The 24,463-nt window shown below is 42.7% G+C and overlaps 1 protein-coding gene across 2 annotated transcripts in view; it reads right to left on the reverse strand.

The window, feature by feature from the left end:
• syne1a (spectrin repeat containing, nuclear envelope 1a) overlaps nucleotides 1–24,463 on the reverse strand; it is a 122,563-nt gene that overhangs the window by 51,068 nt on the left and 47,032 nt on the right. For both annotated transcript variants that reach the window (XM_085373385.1, XM_085373384.1), the window contains 17 exons: nucleotides 23,424–23,560; nucleotides 17,821–17,998; nucleotides 15,453–15,635; nucleotides 15,119–15,262; nucleotides 13,701–13,856; nucleotides 12,613–12,777; nucleotides 11,632–11,804; nucleotides 11,309–11,462; nucleotides 10,997–11,140; nucleotides 10,561–10,725; nucleotides 10,044–10,361; nucleotides 8,780–8,935; nucleotides 5,823–5,993; nucleotides 2,483–2,809; nucleotides 1,981–2,133; nucleotides 1,542–1,709; nucleotides 464–640 (listed from right to left, as the gene is read on the reverse strand). In XM_085373385.1, the coding sequence (XP_085229511.1) occupies nucleotides 464–640; nucleotides 1,542–1,709; nucleotides 1,981–2,133; nucleotides 2,483–2,809; nucleotides 5,823–5,993; nucleotides 8,780–8,935; nucleotides 10,044–10,361; nucleotides 10,561–10,725; nucleotides 10,997–11,140; nucleotides 11,309–11,462; nucleotides 11,632–11,804; nucleotides 12,613–12,777; nucleotides 13,701–13,856; nucleotides 15,119–15,262; nucleotides 15,453–15,635; nucleotides 17,821–17,998; nucleotides 23,424–23,560 (3,069 nt within the window). The remainder of the gene's footprint in view (nucleotides 1–463; nucleotides 641–1,541; nucleotides 1,710–1,980; nucleotides 2,134–2,482; nucleotides 2,810–5,822; nucleotides 5,994–8,779; nucleotides 8,936–10,043; nucleotides 10,362–10,560; nucleotides 10,726–10,996; nucleotides 11,141–11,308; nucleotides 11,463–11,631; nucleotides 11,805–12,612; nucleotides 12,778–13,700; nucleotides 13,857–15,118; nucleotides 15,263–15,452; nucleotides 15,636–17,820; nucleotides 17,999–23,423; nucleotides 23,561–24,463) is intronic.

Raw genomic sequence — 24,463 nt, forward strand, 5'->3', positions numbered from 1 at the left:
GGTGTGTGATCATTTTTGGCTCAAGCATGAAAAAGTGGAGCTGACAGGGGATACACGGAGATTAATATGGCGAGATTGAGTTAGTGATTTTGGCCGGTGGGGTCTGTCCGCATACGGCTGCTGTTGAGCTCCACTTTGGCAGCCCTAATTGGTTGTGCCCTCTACGCTGGCAGTAAAGGGCTGTCTTAAGAGATGGGTTTAAGTGTCAGAATGATTTAGGATTAAGTTGCTGTCTAATCTGTTGGAATATTAACGGAACTGATATCTAAACCATGCGTTTCTGTGCATGCACGTCTCGTCCAAAGGACATCCAAGAATTACTTCATGAATGTGTATTAACCATTTCACTGCTCCATAGACAGACAGACTATCTGTCTTTCTCAGCTTCCCACAACTCCCTCCCTTCTCCTCCACGTTCCCTCCCTCCCTCCCTCCATCTCTCCATCTCCTCCTCCTCACTCACTCTCTGCGCTGTGCTGCAGATGGCAGAGTAGCTGTCTCTGGTGCCTTGCTGGTGTGCCTGGACCTGCTGTCTCAGCCTGCTCTGCACACGGTCACTGCAGCCTTCCATCAGGTGGTCTCCTCGCTCTTTCAGGCCTGCCAAGCGATCCTCAAACCCTGCAATTTCCTCCATGATGGCCTGTGGAGGATAAAGTAACCACGTAGGATTTTATGAGAGAATCTCCAGTGGAGATATAATAGCAGATGAGCTTGTACATTTGTGATTTGAGCAGAGTGACCACAAAGAGCTATTAAACTGTCTGGATTAAATGATGACTAAATCCAGCATCTGTTAAACATTTAGACTGAACCTACTAAAAGAAAACATTTCATTATTAATATATTACTTATGGTTTCATGTCCAAAGCAAAAGTCTGATATTTTTCCAAATTAATTGTCGTAAAATTCACTATTATTGCCAAACCCAAACACCATGCCAATCACTTATGCCCAGCAAAATGAGGTCTGAGCAGTATATCGATGGGAGACACTGGGATAGCCGGACGTTCCCCAGAAGGGACTAGTCCCATCCGGGGAACCCCAAGGATCCCCAGAAGGGACCAGATGTGTAGGGGGGAAAGCAACAGTGGTCCCAGTGGTAATTGGAGCACTAGGTGCAGTGATTTCCAAGCTAGGCAAGCAGCTTGAGCAGATCCCAGGAACAACGTCTGAGATCTCTGTCCAGAAGAGCGCAGACCTAGGAACCTCAAGCTCCCAGGCCTCTGGCAGAGGACCCAAGCTTCAAGGATAAAGACTGCCCGCTGGGGTAAGAAGGGAATTATATATATATGTATATGTATATGTATGTGCCCATGTGTAAAAGAGGCATAAGTAAAATTTATTGAGAAGACAGTAACCCTGGCATCCTATATGCAACAAAACCCTTTCAAATGATGATGACACTAACATCAAATAAAACAAACATCAAGTAGTAGTACAGGCCACAGGGGATCATTTTTGTCCCCCAATTAAGGCGATTTGTCATTAAATACAACCAATAAGTCCAAAAACAGCAAAAGTGAAATATTTTATTTGGGTACCTTGTGTCTGGCCAGCTGTTGAGTGGCTGCCTCCAGGCTGCCGCTAATACTGGGATCAGGGGTCACCATCCTGCTGGACATCTGCAGCAACCAGCGCTCCACTTCCTGGAGTTCGTTGTGGTAAGCTTCCTGTTCCTTCACCTGGCCTTCCAAATTCTCCACATGAGCCTGGGCCACACAGTTCACAGACAAACTATACTGATGACAATGCATATGCAACAGCTGGGCAGGAAAGCTTCTTTGACACTGAGAAGCAACAGTGTTTTGTTTTTTATCAGAAGCTAGTTTTACACAACTTTTTAGAAACATCCACATGCATGTACATGCACTTAATTTATGTGAAGCTGATTCCAAAGTTGCTGCTCTGCCTGCATGGAAAGTACATTAGTTTGTCCTCTTTTTCAAAAAGAACTACTGTCATCTGTGTACAGCTTCTCACCAAGGCAGTATTACAAAGTCCAGTGTAGTCCTTTTGTAGTTTGCTTATTTTATCTCGAATGGAGGGGTAGTGGACAGAGGAAAGTAGAGCGTCGCCCTTTTCCAGCACTGACTTGATGGCTCCATCATGGGACTGAACCATCTGCAACAGAGCCTAAAACACACAAACAGACAAGCTTTATCTTCAGTATCTTCCGCACAATAGGGTATGCTATGTGGCGTTAGATGTTAAGCTTTTTTTTTAATCTAGTTTACTATTAATAGGGTTTACTTATTAATGCCAACTGCTGTTAAAGCAGCCAATAAGCATCTGTCATTATGACTCTGGAAAATGGTCAGCAATTATTTAAAGCAAATCTACTTTTAAAGTTAATTTTCAGACATGCAAGGTCACTCATGTGGTTCATTATGCTAATATTAGTCTTGCTGAATTCGCCAAAGAGAAAAAAATCACTTAGTGTAAAATTAATCCAGATGTCCCCCTCACTTTTTTTATACTATACCTTATACTTAGTCAGCTGTGCTCTGCGTTGATACAGCTCAGCCTTGGGCTCCACTGGTGTACGAAGCAAAGCCTTGGTTTCCACCAGCCACTGAGCCTGAGCCTTGTACCGGTCCTGGAACTCCTTAGCTAGCAGTAATGCCCGCTCAAGGAAGCTGCGCTCCTGCCTGAGGCCTCCGGCTAACTCCTCCAGCTGGGAAAGACGCGCCTCTACTTCTCCTCCTAAACTTTCAGCTGCAGATTCATTCAGGAAGCCTGCCGCCTGTTCTGCTCGCTCCCTAAGTGATTTCAGGAAGCTGTGACCGTGCTGGAGCTCAGACTGGAGACTCTGGGAGAAAGAGAAAGCATGAATAGAGCTCACCATGGGTCCTGCTACTGTGTTATCACCATTGCTTGTTACTAACTGACCTTCAGCCAAGGCAGTTTACACACTACTGAATGAAAGAAAAGAGTAAATCATCCTCTTGGATAAAATAGATTTATATCATAGCTTCACTGACTTTGAGGCTGGCATTCAATACAAGATCACTGATTCCCTTGTCCTTCACCTCCGGTGCTGTCCCAGTCACCCAGACAAGCCTTACAGTGCATTTGAAAAGCTTTGAACTCATCGGGTAGGCTGACACCTGCATGGTGCGATGTGGAGAGGACTGGGAGGTCATGTTGGGGAGAAACCACAGTGAATAATATGAAAGGAGGACCCAATTATAACAGGCCCTTAACAGGCACAAGTAGCTGCAGGGTTTCCAGGGCAACCATAACATGCCACACACACACACACTCACACCTCCACTCTATGGGATGCCATCTAGCTTTCATCATCAGTCTGTTATTGCTTGTGTAGAAAGTAGCCTCTCACTTCAGCAATCCCGGATCTCCAGCTATGGCTGTTGGTAATATAATATAACAAGAGCCGCGTCTGTCTGCACACGTCCATGCTTCCCGCTTAATGTGATGCTCCAGGCTCGCTCGTCACTCGAGTAATGGCGTTCACGCTTTATGGCTTTAATGAGCGACACTGACTACATTTCAATTTCATATAGTTCTCTGTGTTTACCAAGAGCTAAAAGAAGAAATCTGCAGTAATTGCAGTTACAGCACTTTAGATTTAGTGCTGAAAAACTCATTATCGCCTCTTCATCTCACACCTGATATCAGTTTTCCATCTTAGCAGCAGCGGTGGTTGTTTACATGTTGAATTAAAGTTGCAAGATTTTGTTCTTCCAGAATCTGAAATAATCAGTGACTTCACTTAAGAGAATGATCAGAATTTGGTGCTCACAATCTGTCTTTGCATCAAATAAGTTATCAGCGTAAGGTTTTAAACTTGCATAGGCTCATATAATTTAATAATTCTACGGCTTCCATATAGCATAAGGCAGTACAGTCTTGTGAACAATGTATATCAGGTCTTAAAGACATCATGCCCTTTCTGCTGTAGCTGTCTTATAGCACGTCAACCCAATTATCCCAGTCAAGTTCCTTGTCCACCTGCTGTAACTGGTGATTCTGCATCAGTGCCTGGGCTCTTTTATCTACTGCACTGCATCTACTATGGATCTGCCAACCATGTTTAGCAGTTACATTACCTACTAGAAGGGGAAGGACATTACAAAAATGACCCTTTAAGCAGTTTAGCAGTCTCTGCCGTCAGTGCATGAAAAGCAGCGAAACCACAGAACAGAAGGAGCATGTTTAATTCTGCATAGCTCAAAATTTTGTTCAAATTAATTAAGAAGCATATGTCAATTTCTGTGCTAAACTAAATGCATTCATTATTCCCAGTTACAAATATGGAATTAAAAAATGGGGCGATTTACCTTTACCTTTGGGGAAAAAACTCTGACTGTGTGCATCAGAAACCATCAGGGACTCTGGGGAGGATATGACCTTGAACATTTATGAAATGCGAATGAAATTAAAAATTATGGAGGGAGGAGAAAGGAGGGGGGGGGGGGGGGTGCTTATTAATGAGAACCAACCCTTTTCTATTTTGCATTTTGCCTTGTTTACATGTTTGTACGAGCCAGTCATTTCAAAATAAATCTTGTCAAAGAAAACTACAGAGACGCTTCAGTTGAAGGGGACAAATTAAATTATATGTTACATTCTACATGATCACGATATGTACAATGAATTCACAGCACATTTACAACTGAGGTAGTCCATCATTACTGTATGACTCACACTTTGACAGTATCAAATAAAGTCCAAATCCAACTAATGGCCCTTGACACAACTATTGATTACTGGTCTTTGTGTCGATGCATAATCATCCCTGCTCACTGAACAGCCCTGTAGCTCTCACTGCAGGAGATGAGCAAGCGCTCGTGTGTTATATGCAGTGCTGGAAGGACACATGTGGTGGCAGCATGTCTTCAGTGCATACGCAGAGACAGAGCATCGATCCCAGACACGGATTACTGCAAAGACTGCACCAGATGATCTATTGTAAACATCTATGTTTGGTGTGCGGGTGTGTGTGTGTTTTAAGGCTGTTCTGGATGTATGTGAAGAAGACAAAGAGAAATGAGATATAGCGATGGAGAAGTAAAAAAAATGCGCGAGGACTCATGGGTTTGCTGCAGCTTGTTAGTTAGCACTTTGGATGGGTTTTATGATATGAAACGAGTGTTTGAGGAGAGAAGTGTGTGTGTGTGTGTGTGTGTGTGTGTGTGTGTGTGTGTGTGTGTGTGTGTGTGTGTGTGTGTGTGTGTGTGTGTGTATTGAAGCAGTAAGGGCACTGCATCAATTACAGTGTCTGTGCCAGCAGGCTCCTGACACCGGCGCTTCTTCATCCTCTTACACACAGTGGGAGGTCTCCCCCTGCTACCACGCTTCCTCTAAAGCAGCACCCGCTTTGTCTTCATAAAGAGCCGATCGATACACACATTCTCACCCAATCCTCTACACACTCGATTTGAACTATGCCAGGCAAACTATAGTGGTGATTCTCTTTTTACAGTGTGTGCATTTCTGAGCAGGGCTACCTCCCTCAAAAGCCAATTTGATGAAATGAACATAAGAGAAAGTGCTGCAGTCATTTTCTCTTAGGTGAGAGCGCTGTCCAAATATTATACGAACAATGAACGCTTTTCAAGTTTTACAGGAAGCCTATGCATATTTTACCGGCCATTTTGCAGCTGCCAAAGAAAACTGCACAAAGGATTTGGTTGCTGGCTTGTGAAATTGGATTCATATGAGTTTGTGCTCAAATTCTTTGACATAAACAGTTCAGGGAGGTGCATTAGGTGCACCGCTGCACCTTCTATCCAAATGCATCACTTTGGGTCTAAACCGTGGAGGTTTAGAAATGTAACAGTGAAACTAAATAAACATACCTCTAGTTTTTTCATCTTCTTCTCCATGGCCGCCTGGTCTAGAGGTTCAGAAGTGTCAGTTAATGCTGTGAAGCTTTTCAGAGTCGAGCCAAGCCACTCGGTGAAGGACTTGCAAAGATTCTCTGTCTCTTCAATGCTCCTCAGCTCCTCTTGTAGCTGTTTGATGGTGTCCTGAAAGTAGATTAAATCGAAGGTCAGAAGAAAAAAGTTCCAGAAATGTTAAGTTTGGATTTTTAAGGAGGATAGATATCTTACTATGATACATAAAAGCTCTGTCTGCCTGAAAACTCTGTCTAGACGATCAGGAGATGAGCAACCAAACTTGGCACACACATAGATCTGAAACCCCTGAAGGGACTTATCGAAATCAGATACTATGATATCCATCATGTTGCCTAGCAATGGGCTAAAAATACCTATTTTTTCCATTCATGCACCTATAACGTTATGTTAAAGTATGTTTCTTCTTCTTTCTTTTTTTTACCACAGCATCTACCCTATATCCACAAAAGGTGAATTATGGATGGCTTTTAATTACCTGTTTTTTAGTCTTTATTGACTTAAAACCTTATGAAAGCATCCTATTGGAACATCTAATTTATATCCCAAAAAGTTGAATTATACATGGCAAGCAACAGGCTAAAACCACCCATTTTCGTCATATAAATGTCTTAAACCTCCCTTTCTTTCATAAACAACATTAGTCCTTCCCGGAAATATTAAGTCGACTGCTGTAGGTCAAATATAAATTGAGGATAAATGACAAAAACACAAACAAAACAGATTTCGTGTTTCATATGTCAGAATTATTGGTGAGACTCTTCAAAGTCTAACATTATATTTCTTTGGGGTAATTCTAGAAAACACTGCCTGTATCCTTTCCTTTTGAAGGTGTGATTTTTGCCCCAGCAGCAGTCTAACATTAGTCACCAAGGACCACAAGCTCTCTGATCAGCCATCAAAACAGAAAATATCCGTTTCCCCTCTACTCTTTCATCTGCTCAGTGTCAATAGCTTCACTACAAGGAGGAGTGGGTTTTTATGCTTTTGACGCATTATCCACTTGACTGATATTCTGAGTCGATAACACCGTGAGGATGGAGAGGGTTTCTTGCAGGTTTTGACACATTATTCACTCAACTTGCAAATCCTGTGGTGAGGAGCTCCAATTAGCTGATAGTGCTGAGTGCACACCTTTTCTGACTAGCCAGAGGTAACAGCTTCCCACCTCAAGCCCATATGGCCCACACTTCACACGGTATAATTACAGGCATCCACAGTTTGAGAGGGATGTTATGTGTTTGCATATGTGTGTAGGCACGACTGTAAAGTATATGCATATGTGAGACAATTTTAGCAGGAAAGGAAGGGTGTGGGCTGTACGGAGGTGGAGAAACAAAAGTGAGGGAGTAAAGGGGGACAAATGCGCACATACGCACACTCAGATGTGTTACTGAAGGTGTAAAAAAAAATCTATGCAGTGCAGGCAAAGCTTTTCCACTCCTGGTGCAGGGTGTGAGATTGCTTTCTGTAGCGTTTAATTACAGCCTTAGCTCCAGACCAGCAGAGCCCCATTGATTTTCCTTTAGTCCCCCCCCCCCCTCAACCCAGAGGAGAAGACAAATAGAGAGGCTGGATCTGAGTATACAGAACAACCCCGGCAGGGGTAACACGGATAACTCTCAAAGCTACTTCAATGGGGTGTTACAGAAACAAAGTCAAAACTCTCCCAGGAGTAAATTCCACAGTGAGGGAGAACAATCATGTGTGAAAAACACACTGTGGGAAGAGACCCCAGAGGCAATGCATGAAAAATTCACATTTTCTAAAATATATGATTGAGATGGTAACGCAAATTTTTTTTTTAACCTGCAGCCAGCTTGTTTTTAATTCTTTTTATTTATTAAACTCACAATGACACCTAGGTCTTGTTTACACATTTACATATCAAGGCTGGCAGTGTAGGCAATAGGGTGGATCCAAAGAAGCAGGTAAGAAAATCTGGTGAAGTGTTTTAAAAAGCTGTGATGACAATGGAGAATTAGAGGTAAGCAATGTAACAGATACAGTCACCAGGCATGGTGGCTCTGAGAAAAGAGCAGCTGAAATTGAGCCTTTATGAATATTGAACAAATAAGGAAAACAGGAACAGGTGAGACATTTGTGATTTATACTTCTGCAGCGGTAATGAAGCTATGTGTAGACAGAATGCTGATTGGTTCAAACTCTGCTTGAACAGGAAAGGCAGTGATAATAATAAACCCAGAGTAATAAACATCTGAATGGAAGCACAGACAATGGTTGCTTCTGATGCTCAGTTTTAGTTCACTGCAAAGAACTTCTTTGACTATTATGACTTCTGATTTCATGGCTGCAAGGGCGACACTGAAGGAACAACTTTAGCACAAACATGAACAAAAGCAGTCCACATTGTAGTACGCTGATTTTTCTACACTGCCCTCAAGTGACAGCACACATCTACAACATACTGATGTGGGTTGCAAAGCTCAGTGTAACACCTGCACGCTACAAAAGCAGTACCGTGCTGGGAGCTTAAGTGGTCGGGGTAAATCAGGTGAAACCGAGATGGAAGCAGAATCTGTGAGTGAAGAAATGCATGAACTGGCAAAGTGCGCCCAAAGGCAGAAATATAAATACATGCAGGAATGTAGGGCCTTTACATTACAATATAAAACATCTTGAGGGGACTGTGTTTGTGAAATGGTGTTAAATAAAAACAAACAAACAACTGTGACATCACACTGTTCCTGAGTACATTTGGAGCAACAGAGGAACAACTGGGTTAGCAACACCACAAACGCTGAAAACACCACAACAAACCCCTCATGTGGCTCACTGTTAAATAGATAAAGGATCTCTGAAAATGCAAAGCACCATTAACTGAATATAAAGGCAATATTATTATATTAAACTGCAGATAATCAAGAGCGCCAAACCTGTATGTTGAGCAGCAGGGAGTGGTAGCGGGCAGTGAGCTGAGTGGCCGTAACACTGATACGACTGCTGATGTAAGTTTCCTCCAGAACCTCCTGGGCTAAAGATGAAAGTCCATCGACTTCACTCTGCCGTGTGAGCACTGCCTCCAGACACCCCTGATCACAAGGGACACATAAGTTTTAATATTTTAGTTACATACTGCCAAAGCTATAGATGATTTATATGTCAGCAAAGTTCATTTAAAAGCCAGGTGTCAGAAAACGCATTACAAGCAAAACAATATAGGGCCTAGAAGGACAGAAGGGTGTGTGTGTGTGTATGGGGACCAAAAATTTGAATTTTACTACACTTGTGGGGACCGACAGCCCTTATGGGGACCAAAATCCCAGTCCCCACAACTTTGAAGGCATTTTTGAGACTCAAAAATGGAGTTAGTGGACACTTAGTGTCAGGGTTGCAATTGGGTTAAGGTCAGGTTTAGGGTAAGAGTTAGGTTTAGACTTTCTTTTTTGATGGTTAGGGTAAGTGGCTAGGGAAAGCATTATGTCCCACAAGATATGAATCCCCAACATGTGTGTGTGTGTGTGTGTGTGTGTGTGTGTGTGTGTGTGTGTGTGTGTGTGTGTGTGTGTGTGTGTGTGTGTGTGTGTGTGTGTAAATGCAAGGAAGGAAAATACTGAGACTCTTTGGCATCCTGACAGTGGCAGGAAGCATGCTCCAGAGGGAGGAGACCAAGTATGGGAAATACTGCTGTTTTATTTGAAACATGACAAAGTGATGCGCTGTAGTATAAAGTGACACAATGCTTCACAGCTTACTGCATGTGTGGCTGTGTTTTTAGGTTAGTTTGCTTCTTCTGTGTCCTGAAATGTAAATCACGAAACTGTGAGCTTGATATTCTTCTGTTTGGTTTTCAGTATAACCAGAAGGTACCTCTGACTGAAGTGACCAGTGAAATAAAAAAAAACATTTGTTGAAATATTATTAAACTATGGTATTCCATATGGTGGCTGGGATGGGCTCCAGCCCCTCCAGCGACCCTGAATTGGATTAGCAGAAGAAAATAGATGGATGGGTATCGCTAAACAATTTCCTGGCTGGGGGAAGTAGCTTCCTGAAGTCTCTACATCCTGGCCCCCAAAAATAAATTCTTCTAATAAGACAGTATGTTGTTCCCTTTTGAGCTTTACAGTGTTGACAGTTGCATGAAATATCAAGGGCCTGTATCTTATATGGACTGCAGCAATCAGGCCTCTTTCTCACCTGGAGTTTCTTCAGCTGAATCTGCTTGGTGGTTGCGTCTGACCTCCGATTACTTCTGATATTAGCTACCCTCTCCATCTCCTCCAGCCACTGTGCCAGGCTCAGGAATTTATGTCCCATCTGCCTCAGTCGGGTCAGCATTGAGTGCAGCTGGCCTTGAGTCTCCTTTAGACGGCTCTGATAGGCCGCCCACTCTCGCTGAGCGGTGTCCAGGGCTCGGTCCTCGATCTGAGGTATACCCCAGGGGATTACTCTCTCTCTGCTGGTGAGCACAGCGGAGAGTAAGGCTTGGCCATTTGAACAGTGCTCCTGCAGGTTCTGTGAAGAAAATGAAGAGTCAAGAACAAAGTAAATACTGGAGGTCACTGAAGACTTAAAACATTTAGAAAGGGTTAGGTGTTAGGTGCTTTACTTTTGAAAAATACGACTATGCGTAGGCAGGGTTAAAAGTTTGCAGCTATTCTCTTCTCTGATCATAACCATATAGAGTTGACATAAAACTCCACAGTGTTTCTACCTGTAGCTGCTGCAGTGTATTCTCAAGTGTATCCACGTTTCCCTCTGGATGGGACAATGAGGCCAGAGAGGCCTGCTCCTTCTCCAGCCAGTCCTCAAACACATGTAACCCCCTTTGATACTCTTGATGCACCAGCACCAGCTCCTTGGCCTTGCTGACTGCATTCTGCAAAAAATAAACAAGACGCAAACATTAATGGATGAAAGCAGTTCAAGCTCAAAGAGAAATATGTGTAATGATTTTACAATAATTATTAGGCAAGTCAGTAAAATTTTCAACAAGTTCATGCCCTTCAGTATTTTGGGGAATATAATTAATAATAATTAATTTCTGAAAAAGCATGAAGCAAGCTTTTAAAGAAATACACTCAAACTATTCGGTTATTATTCAAATGCCTGCAGAGGAAAAAATGAAGCCGTATGTTCTGAGTAAGCACCTTAGCCTTTTCTTTGAGGGAGTTGTATCTACACTGCAGCTGCTGCACCTCCTGCTGTGTCGTGTGGTGTTCAGTCATATTGGAACCCTTTGTGGCAATAGTCTCCAGAGGACTGCTATGACTCAGTACTTCCTCATAGAGAAGCTGGAAAGAAAGGAGAACCCATAGATCATTGCAACTGGGATGCTCTGAGGTATAAATGTAACTGCATGAATCTAAAGCGGATAAATGGCTAAAATTTTAATTAAATTAAAATTACAGTCAGGCTAATCTAAATACAGAGTTTGGATAGTCTACAGTGGCATTTGATACCTTGGTCTTTCCCAGGTTAGCAGTCTTGTCTCTCATCTCAGAGTACTGTCTGTCTGAGCAGCTAAGCGTCTCTTCAACCCGATCCATCCACTGCATAAACTGACCCACGTCCTCTTGATAGCTGGTCCACTGCGACAGAGCACCTTCCAGCTGACTGTGACCATAAATAAGGCAAAGTTAGCACAGAGGGAACAAACAAGATTCTGAACAGCTAAATCTAATAATCCCTTTAACCTTTCAACTAGCAGAAATCCATCAAGGGAAACTAGGCAGTTCCCAGTCCCATTTATCAAAGACTGACAGATTAATTGCCCCATGCTCACCTTTTACACTGGATTGAGGCAGACAGCAGTGAGTCCCACGAGTCTTTGAGGTCTTGGATCTGTTTGCGAATCACCGGGACTCCCTCAGCTGAAGTGTTCCTCTGGACTGCCTCTCCCCGCGTCAAGAGCATTTTTAGCTGGATCTCCCTCTCCTGACGGGCAGTTAGTAAGGCCTACAGATAGAGGTGAACACACAGACAGAAAATAACTCTCTAAAGGGTAAAATGCATCTCGCCCTGTTTCTTTCTAAACCATTAAAATAGATGCAACATATCTACAGATAAAACTTGTGTCAAGTCAGAAATCTGCAGTTGCATGGTTTGTAAAATAAGCCTGTGTAATGTTTACTTCTGAAAATTTTAAACACAATATCTCAGTTACAGGGAGGGCTCAGTCACACAGGCCTAGAGACTGGTCGGCAACAGGGCAACACCAGTCTCTATTCTAGTCGGTGGAAGCTGGAGGTTTCCTGCTGTCGCTGGGTGAAATCACTTGTAAAGAGGGTGCTGACTGATAACCTTCTTGTGATTGCTTTGGTCACTAACAGATTGCTGCAATCCTCCGTTTCTTGCATGGAAACTGACTTATCTGCCAGCACTCTACAACTTCTTGGTAGGTGGCTGTGAAATTGTGAAGCCTGTGACGCAAACAAGAAATGGAGAACCTTGTCTTGGTTTCAACGGTAAGGCATTACTTTCACGGCTTATTGTTTTTTTTTTAATTACACTGCTGCTTGGTTGTTGGTTGCAGCTGTTTGCTGGTAATTTGGTATCTTGTGTGCAACATGCAGGGGACCACAGCAATCTGTACAGCTCTCCGCAACAAATTTAATCAAGCTACAGCAACCACACGCCAACTTAATAGGGAATACTCATTTTTGTTCCTAACGGCCAGCAAAGAAAAGTCTTGCTAGGAAAATGTGCATGAATGGACTTTTTGTGTATCCCTTTAAAGAACTCCATCCATGTCTTCCTTCCTTACTTCAAGTTGTAACATCCGGTCCTCCAACAAGCCCTTGTCTGTAGTGGTGGAGATGCAGGTGTTGAGGACCCGCTGAGCCTCACACACCCAGTCCTGGAGCTCTTTCAGTCCTTCAGAGAAAAGCCGGTGTTCCCCTACAATGCGCTCAATCCTGGATGCCTTGTCCTGTTAGATATTAAAGTAGAGTAATGTGACTATACTCCTCAAGTCTTTCCTTACCAAAGAGTTTAACATTACACGTGTTTCCAGTGAACAACAACAGTTTCTTCATATTTTTCTGTGTTCGTGTTTGAAATTACAGCCTTGTTTTCCCAGATAGACATCTCTAGAGACTCTCCCACCCACATGTTATAGCACAAGAAAAAAAAACGCATTGTGTTTTCAGTCATCACTCATACATCTGCAACATCTGTGGATCTGCAAAGCGCAGAAAGTAAAAGCTTCAATAACTGGTGGCAATTTTTGAAGTGTTTTCATTCCTGTTTCCACGTCTAGGAGGGAAGAGGACCTAAAAATAGCACTTCACTGGCTGGCCAGCAAAGTAAATAAATCCCATTCATCATCGCCGGGGTACTCTCATTGTCCCGAGGTAACAGAATGGTGCTCTGTGGTCAGCGTAATATTTTGTTCTGTGATGTATCAAATTAATCATACGAGTGCGACCACTTTAATGAGAGCTCCACAAAGGTCAGCTTCTCAAGCAGTGACACATTTCAGCTGTGACATTTCAGAAGTGCTTTAGTGGATAAAGGTACGCTGCACAGTCTTGGCCCTTTTATGCTGATGAGGCTGCAAGCACAAGGGCGTTTTAGAGGTAAGAGAGATTACTGAGCTCAGGTAAATTACTCTGGGAACCAGGTCTTCCCTTGGAGACATGACTAATGTGCAAGGGGGCAGCAGTCCATGACACGGCAGATCATACAACAAAACAGCGAACACCACAGCTGGACAGAAAGCTCTTTAGTGTTTATCAAGAGCACATGGGTTAAGCAAGGCACATTTCAGCACACTGTAGCAGTCTGTGATAGAAGCAGAGCATAAAGAGAGGAAAGGCTAGAAATAAGGTTACAAGGCGTGAGCGGTGTTACCTTGGTTAAGTTGCTGAGGGCTAGGTATTGTGCTGACAGCTGAGATACTCTGTGGACGAAGCCCTTTCCGGCTGCTTGTCCCTCCCAGAGTCGATGAGCTCTTTCCCTCAGCCTGCCCAGCTCTACCTCCTGACACGCCATCTCCTCCAGCACACACTAAGCCGATGTGAAGCAGGCAAGTGGTGGAAAAACAGAGACGGAGCAATTGGATGTTGGTGAGCGCAGGGTACAGAAAAAGTGATGGGTTGGAAAGTATGGTTGTGTGTGAGCACCATTAGAGGTGAAAATGAAACAACAGAAAACATAACATTTTTCATGACAGCAGAGACACGAGGCACAAGAAGCGCAGAGGAGGAGGGATATGGGATTAACATGTCACAAGTACACACTAGAGCACATCAAAATACATGGATAAAAACAGAGGAACACGAGCATCAGCAGTATTTCTCCTGATGTTCACTTTTACATATAAATGCTGTTATTAGGTTAGACACCACAGCAAAGAAGAGGCACAGGAGACACGGCTGATAACGTAATCCAAAGACGGGTTGTATACATGTTAAAGGGTAAGGAGGATTTTCCCTACATGAGTTCAGAGACTGAAGCCTGTGTGTTTTATTGTACTTCAGGTGCTGTGGGAAGAAATGTAATTGCTTGCAGGGACCAGACAAAAGGCAATGACGAGAAGTGCTACAGTGGGGGACAGAATAAATATAAAAATAGCAACAATGATACGAGCAGAGCTTTGAGATGGGTTTGATTTTTTTTTTTTCCTTTGTCAGTTTTATCTTTTTTAACGCTTCATGCCTGTCTTCCCTTTTTGTCTCTGCCAGACGTGGCAGAGGCTGTTATCGCATCCTGAAAAAGGCCTTTTAGCCACGCAGTGCTTCAGCTTTGACAGAAGGAGAATTAATTAGATTTCTGGACTTTTCTTCTGACTATTGTGTCAAGACGCAGCTCTATTTTGATCCAGTGGTGCTCGAAAAATGTAATTAGGTCCTTCTCTTCTCCCCAGTGAATTGAAATTGTACTTCAGGGATCCATATCTGATGGAGAGCTGACTATTTAGTATCCTTGGAAAATCTACTTAATATTCAATTTGCAGTGTAATGACAAGGTTTATTTGAGTGAAGAGAGGAAATTAGAAAACATCAGTGAGAGCAGCTGAGAAGAGAAATGTAAAAGGGGCAGCCTCACTAACGTAATGCAATTTAACAGTAAATGGACCCTACAGTATTGATTAAAATGTCCTGATGTACTGCTACAGGGGTGGACTAACAGATTGACCCTTCATCAGCCACAATAACCGCAAACAGATTGACCCTTCATCAGCCACAATAACCGCAGAAGTAATGTCATTGTAAGAGGACTGTAATGTCCAGGGAGAATCATGAGCACGACTGTGGGCTTCACAGTACCTGTAGTTTGCTGAGCTCCTGCTTCTTGGCTGGAAGGTCATGTAGGCGAGCACTGCTCTCCTGAACTCTGACCTCTGTGCTGTTCAGCCATTCCTGCAGAGGCTCAGCACTGGCCTCAAACTCTGTCATCTGGGCCTGCAGGTTCTGCAAATGTGAAGTAACTTGTTAAATACACCTTTTGAGGTTCTGAATTTGCACAAACTGTACAAATATCAGAGAAAGTGAGCACTCTGATAAAAAAATGAAACTAATGATTGCTTGCTTTCTTGCACATTAAATACACATTGATGTAATTTTGCAGCCATCTGCTAAGCACGGAAAACAATGCACCAACCTTGAGAGCATCTTCTCTCATTTGCAGGTTATTCATCAGGCTCTTCCAGTCTTCTCTCGCATTTGCCACCTTGGCCTTGATTCCCTCCACCCTGTCCTTGGACACTACAGCCATCAGCAGCTCCCCACTGGCTCCTACTGTACTAAGCCTGGCCTGGCCATTCTCCCTGTCACTCAAGAACTCCTAAGGGGATACAGTACACAGACAAAGACAAAGGAGCAGTGACTATTTAACTGAAGCACGCACACAAAGGGAGAAGGGTGTGAAAGGAGGGGAAAAAAAGACTGAATGACTATCCCAAACTTCTTCTTTTTTTGCCTTTTGCTGCAGTGCCTGACGGGTAACAAAGCCATTCTCTACATTGTCAACAAATTTTCTCTCAAGGTCCCAGAATGTGACCCTACATTATGAAAAGCAGTAATTACATTAGATGAAGTCATTACTAATTCTACATGCATATGAAGAAGTGGCCTGACCCACAGACGCAATAACAGATAAGGGAAGTCAATGAGCCTGAAATGTGTCTGCTTTTTTTTTTTCTTTTTTACAAAGCGCCTTCATACACACCCACCGGCAATGTACACACACATATTAGGATAAACACGCATATGCAGCATGCACACACACAGACACCCCTCCCTCTGAGCTGAGCCGATGACAGTAGCGCAGCAGGGACCACTCCACCATCTGTGCAGTCAGCACATCACTTACACACACTATCTAGCTTCAGCCTCCTCAAAACACACACACACACACACACACACACACACACACACACACACACACACACACACACACACACACACACACGGTAAAGTAAAAGGCACACACAAGAAAAGAAAGTCTGCGTCTCTCACCGTTTCGCTCTCTGTGTTCTACATTCATTTACTTGCTCGCTCTTTTTCTTTTCCACACTTGCTGTCTTTCTCACCCTGCCAGTGTAACCGTATACCACCAATTAAGCATGACACAATGGATACCCCAGCCCCTCCCACGCTAGCCCTCCTGGAGGTCAGCCATGTGGAAACATTGTTCCACATTCCTCACCAAGTCAATAATAAATAAAACATGATTGCCTCTCTAGTCAGAAAGTATGAAAATCCCTCTCATCCAAAAAACTAGAAACTTCTAAAGGAGCAGACTTTGCTAAACCCCTGCAGAGGATTTCCAGCAAATTATTTTGTCAAATAACCACACGTTGCTTTGCCATTTTGAACTCACTCTCCCTGACCACCTAACTGTTGATTCACTGCTTCGTCGATCATCTAAGAGCTCCAAAATATGGTCTGAGAATGCAGAGTTTAGAAATAATAGCACATTGCTTGATAGTAATGCGGTGCATGGATGTGGGGATGTCCACCTTCACAGACAAGCAGCTGACTATTAGCCAGAACCCTGCGGTGCTCTGAAGAGGCTGCCAGACCTGCCAGAATTTCAGAGACTTCTCAGAAAGAGAGACACACAGGTATTTTGAAGAGAAAGGCTGAGAGACCCCACTGTGGAGCTTTCTCTTATCTCTTTTGGCTATGAGCCCATTTCTAGCTTATCCAGGCTACTGCAGGTCCCATCACTCCAACAAGCCCACCAGCAGACACTCAACAGTGGGCATGTTCACACACGCTTCCCTTTGAGCAAACATCCAATGAAAGAGGATTGATTGTTTAACTACTACATCTTTTGCTTTTCTTTGTAGTACCATATTGTTGCTTAGCCTGCCTCTATGGAAACAAAATAAAAAGCGAGAACCAGTCTGTAATTAGCAAGAGTGGATTTAAGTGGACTCAAACTGATGCAAGGTTGCAGCTTCTCAAGGAGCAGACAAATGGCTTTTATGACAAGAAGCTTGTTAATATCATCACCCCGAGAGGCAGGAAAAGTCTGGTTTATGTAAGTGAATAAATGACACTCCCTACCTCTACTATCAACAGACACTCACAGAAGCAATCTGCCTGTAGAAAAAATATCATACGGCCACACTGGCTGGCAGCTCCGAGACATCAATATGAATGAGCACAAAACAAGTTATTGAAAATGTTATTTCTCAAAAGACTTGACTACAGTAATATTTAGTTACGTTTCCATCCCCAAAAAACTGCTTGATATGCTGGTATTACTTCAGTCTGCCCTGGAATAATATGACAAAAATGTGATTAAATCTGTGATTAATTCCTGCATCAGGTAAGTCTGTCTTGGAAAAACACCTGTGCAAAGAAGACAATGAACTTCAATTTTACTACAGTTATATGTCCCCTTAAAAAACACATGCGCATACACACACACACACACACACACACACACACACACACACACAGGAAGAATAAATTTTTTTTTAGCTGTACATAAGGGTTTTGCAAATTATATCCCTTACCTGAATCCTTTGCAAAGCAGAGGAGGCCTCTGTGACAGTCTGTGGCACATCAAAGCATTTGGCAGTGCTGATTTTGGCATTGACCAGCCACTGCTGGAAGTCTCTAAGGGCTGCACGAAACCTTTGCTCCAACAAGCGCTCCTTATTTTGACATTCCCTGGATGCACGAAGACTCAGACTGCAGGAAAGAAGAAGAAAAGAAAGAAAAGGCCTCATTTAAGTTGTTGTTCATGGGTTGAAATCTCCCGTGAGAAATGAACAAAGAAAGAACGAAGCTACAAACAGAGGAAGTGTTTACTGCCCATGTGTCCATCAAAACAAAGGAGACACGTGCTGATGCTCTGATACTGTCCAGACTGTACTCACGTCATGGAGGATGAGCCAGGGATGAGAAATGGGCAGGTGGAGAAATGGCAAAGTGGGTGAAGTGGAAGGAATGAGCGCTGGGGCAAAGAGGGAGAGCGGGGGGATGGCGCTAAGGGGCACTGTGTGGGAGGGGGGTTGAGAGGCAACATATGACTGGGGCAAGAGTTCACATGGGTGACAAGATGGAGGGAACGAGGCACGACAGCTTGATGCTATAAGAAAGAGATGAGATGGAGGAGATATGTGAGGAAGCGGTCACAGCGAGGCTTGACAGAATATCAAAGGTACACTTTCAAATTTGGATTTTAGGAGAATGAAGCTTTTCATCCAGAGGAATTTTTCTGCTATTAATATATTAACCACAAGGTACAGCAGGTATGTAACTGAAGCATAATAAAATCACTTGTTGAATGAGACTGAGATTTGAAGCTTTAAAGGATAGCTAAAAACACAAGAAACCATAATAATCTAAAGGGATGCACAAACAGAACACACAAAATGAAAATGTCAGCGAAATTTGATGACAACTCCTAACTTTACGGAGCGTGATAATAAATTTACAGCAGCTCAGGAGGTAGATTGGGTCGTCTACTAACTGGAAGGTTGGTGGTTTGATCCCTAGCCCCTGTAGTAATTGTGCTTAAGTGTCCACGGGCAAGATACTGAACCCCAAAATTTCTCCCAATCCATCGACTGCAGTCTAAGTGTGTGCATGATAGTCAGAAAGCACTTAAGGGTACAAAATAAAGATCTTTATGAATGTGTGAATGAGCCTTGGTGTGTTGATTTAGAGTAGAAAAGACCCAGCAGCAAAAGTACCAGCCCAGTGGGAGCGGATGTTGTTGATTGGCACATGAGGGGGTGGGAGACCAGCTGTCAGCTACAAAATGATCGGCAATGAGATTTTTTATTTTTTTTAATTTGTTAATGGTGCTTTGAGTACATCATGAGACCAACAATCAGTTATGTGTTTTTATAACCAGACACAATTCAGGTATTTTACCATATTAGGCAATTTAAAAGTATAAAATGGCAACAACAAAAAATTTATTTCAGATTCAAATCTCCAGCATGACGCACTACACAACCACCCGTCTTCTTGACCTCCATACTCCTTCACACACTTCTGCTCAGTGCTCCCTGGCACTAAATTTACATAACCAAATTGTGAGGTGTGTTATGACCAACATAGATACAAGTTCATATATGGATAAGCTATATGTACAACCAGCAGAATTATTTTCTTTCAACTCTGGGATAAAGAAAAAAAATCTATGTACATGTAGTTTCATTCAAAATAGATTTAAACATGATGTAAGACAAAAAAAAGAAAAACAATTACTGGATTTCACACATTGTGGGGAGTGTGTGAAGGTTAAAGGAGGAAGGGGGAGACGTGGATGACAGCAGGGAAATAAGGTTACTTATCAGAAATAGAGGTATGAAAAACATGGCAAAAAACACATTGTCCTCATGTAGCATCTCAATGCACTGAAACACGCATTAAAGTCAGGCACAGACACTCTTGAGCTTTAACGGTGTGATGAGGGCATGAAAGGGTAACACAGTGGGGATAGCACGGGTGTAAAAGAAGCACTTTTTCTGCTGTGACAGACAAAATCTGGCATGCGGTATAAAGAGGAGGTGGGGCGGAGGGGAGTTATTGCCTTTTCCTCCTCTCCTCTGACTCCTTTTTTTTTTTTCATTCTGTCTGTGCACTCTTCTTTCTGCAGCGCTTAAATGCAGGACAGGTGCAAAGAGCGCACAGGCCAAGTCTATTACAGACTAAACAGCCAAACGAATAAGGAAAGGTGGTGTTTTGCCAATCAGCAGTCGACGCCAATTAGCTGCCAAAGCATTTCCAAAAAGCTGACCTCACTTAGATTGTCTGCCAGTAAATCTTCAGAGAAGCAGCAAATAAAGGAGATCATTTGCGCTACGGTAGAAGTTTACACTTGTACATGAATGCGTTGAATGTGCATGGCTGTGTGTGTGCATGCTCTTTTGTATGCACTGTTGTTCTTTTGAAAAGGCACTGCACGGTGCGTTCACAAACAAGTGGTGCTCATTGAACACGGGCTCACTTGAGGGTTTAAAGCAGGCAATTAGAGCTCAGTAAAGAGACTAAAGTGGGTATCAGTGTGAAGAAAAAGACCTTCCAAAAAATTGTAATTTCCCTAAAAAATTACACTCGGCGTTGCATAAAATTAAACTGGGGAAGGACACAAACATAGTCAATAAGTGGAAGTGAGGGAAGACGGTTAAATGTCGCTTAGCAACTGGTGACTCTGTTGTTGTCCGTCACCTTTCCACCTTCACCTGGCTGATACGGACGTCAGACCTCTGTGTGTTATTGCCACAAGCGCGCGCGCGCGCACACACACACACACACACACACACACACACACACACACACACACACACACACACACACACACACACACACACAAAAGAGCTTATAAAACATAGCCCTGGCTTTTGAGCTGTAATTAAGGAGAACTTTCCTTTCCCGCTCTTGTTATTGTGTTATGGAACAGCTGTTTTTAAGACTGTTATATGGAATAATGTGTGACATCAACAATAATTATGAGGACAGGTTTAATTGAATCATTAAAATGACACATTTTTATATAATATGCCAGTTAAAAAGTATGTCAGGTATCTGCAGAATCACATACTTGTACAGTAATAAATAGCAAATAACTTGTTTATACGTTATGTTGCACGTTGCATCATAATCACTTGATCATCTGTATTAATCACAGGCTTTTAATAAAAACTGTCTAAAGGATAAGGTTGGCTAGGTTGTTGACTAATAGCTAATAAAGCTTCTCTTTCTCCAATGCCTCAATCAATTATGGAGTACCTCAGGATTTGATTTTAGGTCCCTTTTTGCATTATGTGTCCGTTAGGCTTTATTTTTCACAAGTACAATGCATCTTTCAAATGATAATCCAATGTCACACAAATATTTTAGGATGTGTATTTCTACAGAAAAACTGTCTTCATCTAAATGACACACAGACAGCTGTGATCATTTTTAGCTAGCCATTTAGGACCATTAGCACTAAACCTTTAAGCCCATAGCAAAAGTCTTGGTATCACCTTTGACCTTGCACTTAAACCTAAATCGAATTAATTCACTTCCGTTCTCTATAAACAGATAGCTACAGAAGAAAATGCAGACTTTTTAGGCAAAACACAATTTCTTTAACATTGGAAGTGTCTTGGTTTTACTCAACGTAATCATACATGCATGCCTCCACTGCAGAACGTAGTTCTAAAGTTCAAGAGCTTAAAAAGTGTGGCCATGTCTATCAAAAAACTCGGATCAGATGATTAGAGAGGCCAACTGCTTGAATAAGGTCTCACCAGGTCTGTTATGTACACAGGGAGCTACCCATAAAGGCAAACTAGGCAGACAGACATAGCTAAGCATCCCTTCTCTCACTCATATAAAGAGTGTTACAAACAGTTTATTCTCCTCGAGGATGGATTTTTGACCCTTTACTGCACCAGCCCTCATCTCATCATGCAGCAGTTGCAGAATCCTGCAGTGAGACTAACTGGTAGCAGATAATGAAAACACATTACACCAGTACTAAAATCCCTGTACTGGCCACCTGTCAGATTGATTTTCAGAACCTAATGTCCTCTACCCAAGCAGTAGGTCTCAGATCCCCAAAACAACTGCTTTTAACTGTTCCACTATCCAAGTGGGTCAAGGAGAGTATGCCTTTTCAATGGCCTTTGTTTGCACTTATTGCTTTTAGCATACTATAATTAAACAAATGAAATTCATTTTTATTCAGTTTCCTCAACATATTTCGATTATTTCCTGTTTATTTGTTTGTCTTATGTTATTTTATTTTTTTTACTTAAAATGTATATAGCATATTGGTCAATAGAGGTTGATTTGAACATCCTAGCTGAAAAAAAACCTCCAAAAACATTTTTTTTTTGATCAGTTAACTTTTAAACACATTGTTACCACCTTTCCATTTCAGGTATACACAAAAGAAAGAAGTGAAACAAAGCAAAATAACAAAAATCCCGAAATGATTGTCTCTAGTTTGTTCCTGTGACATTAATATTTCAGTCCTCACCCTGTCATTGATGTGTAAACATGGTCCATATCTCTCAACACTGTCTGATCTTATGAGTCGGTTACTCCATAACATATATTACACTCACTATTTACAGCCATTCGTCTTGTTATAGTGGGTCTGGGTCGTACCATCTCTCCAGGAAGGCTTTTTCACAGGCTCCTACCAAGATTTTAAACAAACATCTGTCTTCTCTCAACACAATATTTCCTGCTATATCACCAAAATGCAACACCAGAGATGATCCTGTATATATTTTAACAATAAATAAATGAACACTCTCCCAAAACTGCACAATGCCAGGGCAGATCCAAAAGACATGAGAATGGTTTACATTTATCACATTGGCTTCAATATGGCTTTGTTAGAGAACACTAGAAATTTATGTTTAATATTGGGGGTGACAGAGAATTTTATTCAACCCTTCCAACAGTTTTCTCTCAAGCTACATGATGATGTAGTAGATTGCTGTGTTCTCCATACAGGCAGCCATTTATCTTGAGAAATATACACACCTAGTTCTTTTTTGCCCATTTCGCTTTAACATAATGTGCTGTATTTCCTTTCCTCTGTTGGTACTATGCAGATATTACTCTATATTTCTTTAAATTGTAGATTCCTACTATGGTTGGAGAATGGTTGCATAATGTTAAATTTTGTTCCATCTCCTGAAAACTCATAAAATTCCCATCTTTTTTTACTGTACACAGTGCTGTTATTCCATTTGGTATCCATTGTTTCTCATCTCTGGTCCAAAGTATCTCCAGGTTCTTCCTCTAATTTATATTTTTGTTCTATATTAAACCACAGTTTTCATATAATCTGTGTGATAACGTCTTCACTTTTGAGAAAACCTTTTACTTCATCTCCAGTGTGACTCTGAATTTCCTTTCCTTGAGCATTTGTTTGGATAACTTTGTTGGCTTTTAGGTTAGGAAGTTCAAGTTGGGGCCATTTCTATCTACATTTGAAAAAAGCAGCTTTTGGCCTCATTACACAGACTTGAAGCAAAAGGCATCATGAATAAACTATAGTTAATCAGTCAGTGTTTCGTTTTACATCCACAAACACTCCAAGGAGTAATTCTCGCTCACCCACATCACATCACTACAGCAGAAATGTTCCTCTCACCTGTTGTGCTGTTTGATTAGCGCCGTGACCCGGTCTGACTGTGAGCCGAGGTCTCTGGAGTATCGCACCAGGTCATTCAGTTGGCCTTTCAACTTCTCCGCCATCGGCTCGGCGCTCTGCAAGCCCTCCAGTATATCCTAAACGGCACAAATCAGACACCAGCTCAGTGTGTGTGTGACAAGGAAACACAAGCACCCAACGGATCTGCATGACACCCTCCAATAAGTCCGCTCGCATTCCTATTCACACCCTGCCTCAGTCGTTTTCGCTCTTCTCACATTCAAACCGCGCACACAGACGCTCAAACACATACTCACAGTGCTGCCTGTACAAAAGCATTGCTGTTCCTGGCGGAGTGTGGCAGGAAGGAGCTGTGGATAACGGTCTCCAGCTCGCCTCAGCGTGCCTCACATTCTGCACTCACACAGTCATGAAATCCTGTCCCATGAAATATGTACAAGCTCTCTCTCTCTCGCTGTGTGACTCTCACTCACTCTCTGACGTATGACGATTAAAACAACCCTCCCTCCCTGCTCCTGTGGACTCGCTGCTCCCGTCTCCCTCTTCTCCTTTCCTTTCCTCGCTCCCTCCTCCTACGGCGGTTCTACTTCTTTCTCTACCCCACTCTCTCGCTCTCTCCTCTTTCTCTCTCCCTCCTCCCACTCCCTCCACTTATTCCCTCGCACACATTTTTCCTCCCGATGACTCCCTCACGCTCTCTCCCTGTGGAATTCAGCTGTCAGCCCTCACAGATGTAGAATTGGTTCAAACGCACACAAACAAGCGCGTAACGAAAACAAGGCCGGACACAGGAAACAGGCTGGAGAAGGAGGAGAACGAGAAGCGGAGGAGGGGAAAGAAAAAAAACCCAACTCCTCCTCTGTTCTTTAACAGCCCCAAATTGAGGAAAACCGGAGAAAGGCATGGCTGAAGAAGCCCGGAGGGGAAATATAGGGCTGAACGTGTTGGCACGGCCTTGACAATACAGAGAAATTGTCACACTGTAAACATCCTGTGGAGGTTAGAAACAGAGCAGCAGG

Source organism: Diplotaxodon limnothrissa, linkage group LG15 (assembly GCF_057381915.1).
Source record: "Diplotaxodon limnothrissa isolate DT_005_m linkage group LG15, D_limnothrissa_male_GT1.1, whole genome shotgun sequence".
Lineage (NCBI taxonomy): Eukaryota > Metazoa > Chordata > Actinopteri > Cichliformes > Cichlidae > Diplotaxodon > Diplotaxodon limnothrissa.